Source organism: Elaeis guineensis, chromosome 1 (genome assembly GCF_000442705.2).
Source record: "Elaeis guineensis isolate ETL-2024a chromosome 1, EG11, whole genome shotgun sequence".
Lineage (NCBI taxonomy): Eukaryota > Viridiplantae > Streptophyta > Magnoliopsida > Arecales > Arecaceae > Elaeis > Elaeis guineensis.
This window is the reverse complement of record NC_025993.2, coordinates 90,118,202-90,121,788: the sequence shown is the minus strand read 5'-3', so window position 1 is coordinate 90,121,788 and position 3,587 is coordinate 90,118,202. Positions and strand designations below refer to the sequence as shown.

The 3,587-nt window shown below is 41.2% G+C and overlaps 1 protein-coding gene across 1 annotated transcript; it reads left to right on the top strand.

Moving 5' to 3' along the window:
* The first annotated feature begins 407 nt into the window (after nt 1-407).
* On the top strand, nt 408-2,405 carry LOC105038142 (probable WRKY transcription factor 40). The gene is made up of 5 exons (XM_010913854.4): nt 408-727; nt 809-865; nt 985-1,320; nt 1,430-1,546; nt 1,660-2,405. Exons 1-5 carry the CDS (start codon nt 647-649, stop codon nt 1,981-1,983), a joined length of 915 nt encoding a protein of 304 aa, XP_010912156.1. The 5' UTR covers nt 408-646; the 3' UTR covers nt 1,984-2,405.
* Nucleotides 2,406-3,587: the final 1,182 nt, after the last annotated feature.

The window sequence follows — 3,587 nt, the reverse complement described above, 5'->3', positions numbered from 1 at the left end:
AATATCGAGAGGTTGCCACTTTAGTTGCGCCTTAAAAGTTTATTCTCCTGCTTTTCTACTTGTCTGTAGCCTAATGGAATTCCTACTAAGCAAAGCGCAGAATGGACCACTATATGAAATCCTGAAAAAGAAACCCAGAGAAGATGGAGATAAGATGGAACATTAAATGCGGAGAAAACGTGACCCCCGTGAAGCCAAGTCAAGGGGTCTCCTTTGCTTGCCTCGCTCACCCGGCTACTCGTCTTTTTTAGGAGGCTCGCGGCGGCTTGACTTGAACGCCCACTTGGAAGACTATGCTATAGCCGACGTCCCCACCTTCCTCTCTTTTCTACTTAATCCCCTCCCCCCTTCCTCCCAAGTGCTTTTGTAATTTGCTAGCACTTTTAGTCTCTTTCCCTCCTCCCCAACAAGACCATATACCGACAAGGCTGTGACGTTTTGGCTGATGATGTCTCCTTTGTCCGCAGAACTCCATCTCTTACCCAACTTCCCCCACTAATAGAAAATCCTCCCTCCGGATCATATCCAAAGAGTTCTATAAATAGCTATAAACCCAAGCCCTCCATCTCTCATTCTCATTTGCCTTCCCAAAGATTCAAGAAGAAAACAACACACACACCCAATTTGTCAGCATCCTTTGTGGATCATGGACTCGACATGGATCGATCACCCCTCGCTTAGCCTTGATCTCAATGTCGGCTCTCTCCGGTTTCCCGACGAAGTTTCGGTGAGTACCCAAGTCTCATATATGTTCATATTTCGACATCCAATGGGTCATTTCCTTATTTTGAGTAACCTCTCCTTGTAGAAAGAGTTGCCCAGAAGTCCCAAGCATGAGGGAGAGGAGTTTTTGATGAAAAGAGAGGTGAGTTTATTCATACTCATTAATTGATATCGTTAATAATGCATATAATTATTTCTGTTGCCGATCGAAGCACGCTTTGGAGCTTTAGATTTCTGATGTGTATGTCTCTTGGGCCTCAGGCTGGGGTTCTTGAGGAGGAGTTCAATCAGGTGTGCCAAGAGAATAAAAGACTCAAGGAGATGATTGCCGTAATGTATGAAAATTATGCCAATCTCCGGAGCCAGCTGATGGATTTAGTGCCCACCGCATCCTCCGAGGGAGGGTCGGTCTCGCCGGCAAGGAAGAGGAAGAGTGATGGCCTCGACATGAATGGCTACAATGATGTGGCTAATGGAATGACCAACTACAAGATTGAAAGCACCTCTAGTGATGATTATTGCAAGCGAGCGAGGGAAGATTGTAAGCCAAAGTTTTCAAAGCTCCATGTTCGCACCGATCCATCAGATTCAAGCCTTGTAAGTTCCATAAACATTTTAATTGTTCTCAAAAAACAAAAAAATGCTTCCTTTCCACCTTCACAAATTACTCATTAGAATATATCCTATGCCTCCATGCTATTTTTAGGTTGTCAAAGATGGATATCAATGGAGAAAATATGGTCAGAAGGTGACCAGAGATAACCCATGTCCAAGAGCCTATTTCAGATGCTCCTTTGCTCCTACTTGCCCGGTTAAGAAGAAGGTAACCAAAGATCAAACCTAACAATATGACACCCTAAAATCTATCTTCATAGCCATGGAATCATAAGGAGCGAATCGAACTTGTCTAATTCAATCGATGGATTCTTTCTTCAGGTGCAAAGAAGTGCGGAGGATAGATCAATTCTGGTAGCAACTTATGAAGGCGAGCACAACCATGGTAATTCTTCTCAGCCTGCAGCACCCAATGGTTCTAGCAGCGGTACTGGCTCGGTCTCTCGCCATTCTTCGGGCCCGAACAACATTACGCTTGATCTCACACAACCGGGATCACGACGGGAGGTGGAATCACCAGAGCTTCCGCGGAGTTTGGTGGAGCAAATGGCTTTTTCATTGACGAAGGATCCAGGATTTAAAGCCGCACTAGCTACAGCCATTTCTGGGAAATTTCTTCAGCTCTCTCCTGCTAGGAATAAGTGATCAGTAGAATTGATCTACCTTCTATTTTCTGCGTCTTTAGATTTATTTTGGGTTGCTCTAGCTCTTCAGGGTGATAAGGTGATGGAGAGATGGGTGACTCCTATGTAAATAGAATTTTGTTAGCAAGAGAACGACAAGGAAATTTTATTTAGTTGGGAAAATGAACACCTCAGTTGCATGCTCGAGGCTTCCCTTCAAGCAAGCAAAATCCAAATGAATGATGGAAATAGAAGTTAAGAATTTATATTCACTTGGAAAATTCCAAGGTGATAGGTTTCTTCCGTTGTATGTTTCAGTGTTGGGCTTGTTCGACTACAAGATCGGAAGAATTAGGTGTCGATGTAATGAAAGGGTTGATTTGTTTATATTGATGAATGTTGGAAAAGTTAGACTTAATTTTAATTGTCGGCCTCTTCTCTTTATGAACTAGAATTTTGAGATCTAGTGATTAGTTATGATGATATTATCACCACAAGAAAATATGGTATTTGCAGCAAATATTCCCCATGGATAACACATCGTATGTGCAAAAATATGATTTTTCCAGGCAAATATTATTTTCGTTGGACTTTTTCCAATGGCTTCCAATAGACTCAAAATCCATCAAGAAAAGTTTTCCTAAAGGCTTTTACTATTCTTTCCTGTGAATTTTCCATTAGGAAAGCCCTTTTCTCTTGTAGTGTGTATCTTGGATCTTTCGGAAGTCACATGCTTGGATAACCTCATTGCATCAATTTATTCAATTTTCTTAACTTTTATCTAATACACCAGGGGAAGATGAATATACTTTATGTTAGTTCTCATCAAGAATTGTTGGCTCGGTTGATTGGCACCTCTCCCTCAAAGGCTTATACTTAACATACACGATTTAAATCTCGGGTATTGCTCAAGGAAAAGTCAAAGTTGGTTCTCTAGAAATTAGGGCATGGATAACCTATCAAAATTTATTTAAAAAGAAAATGACCTAAACGTGTATCCCAACAAAATAAATGTGCTTCGATAAAATAGAAAGAAAAAAGTTGATATCATTATTTATCTACCATTTTCCCTATAATCAAAGGTACAACAAAGATTTATATATTTGATCACACTTTATGTCCACTACATGCATGTCCTCTCTCCTTCTCTCCTAAGAAACTATCATCTATTCTAAATGTTGCCACGAGGGATTCAAGCTGACTGGCTGACTAGGCCACTGAGCTAGTAGAGAGAGAGAGAGAGAGTTGCAAGGTTGTTGGTTGAGACCTCCAGATCGAACACTGGTACTAAATCCTCGATTGATCCCTCTAGCCAGATCTTGTAAAACTACCAAAGATAGAAAATCCTCACACTGAGGGATTTTCTGGTAGTGGACCCTCCAATGCCTAAGTCGGTCTCCCACTGAAACAAACAAAAGAGGTCTAAGCTTTGAATAGAGCTTAGTGATGAGTCAAGTATGAAATATGATAGGGTGGAGTAAAAGAATGGAGAATGGAAGCTTAGAGGATGCTGTGTGGAAAGTGGAGATCAGAGGTGGAGTCAGAAGAACTTAAAGCTCTATGGAGTAAATAGATTTCAGTTCGTATGGAGTCAATCTCTGGAGAAGATATGTGAAGTAAGTATTC

Coding starts and splice junctions, on each gene's coding strand:
- LOC105038142 (XM_010913854.4), top strand. CDS start 647: ATGGACTCGACATGGATCGATCACCCCTCGCTTAGCCTTGATCTCAAT. Junction 866..984: donor AGTTTTTGATGAAAAGAGAG/GTGAGTTTATTC, acceptor CTTGGGCCTCAG/GCTGGGGTTCTTGAGGAGGA. Junction 1,321..1,429: donor ATCCATCAGATTCAAGCCTT/GTAAGTTCCATA, acceptor TGCTATTTTTAG/GTTGTCAAAGATGGATATCA.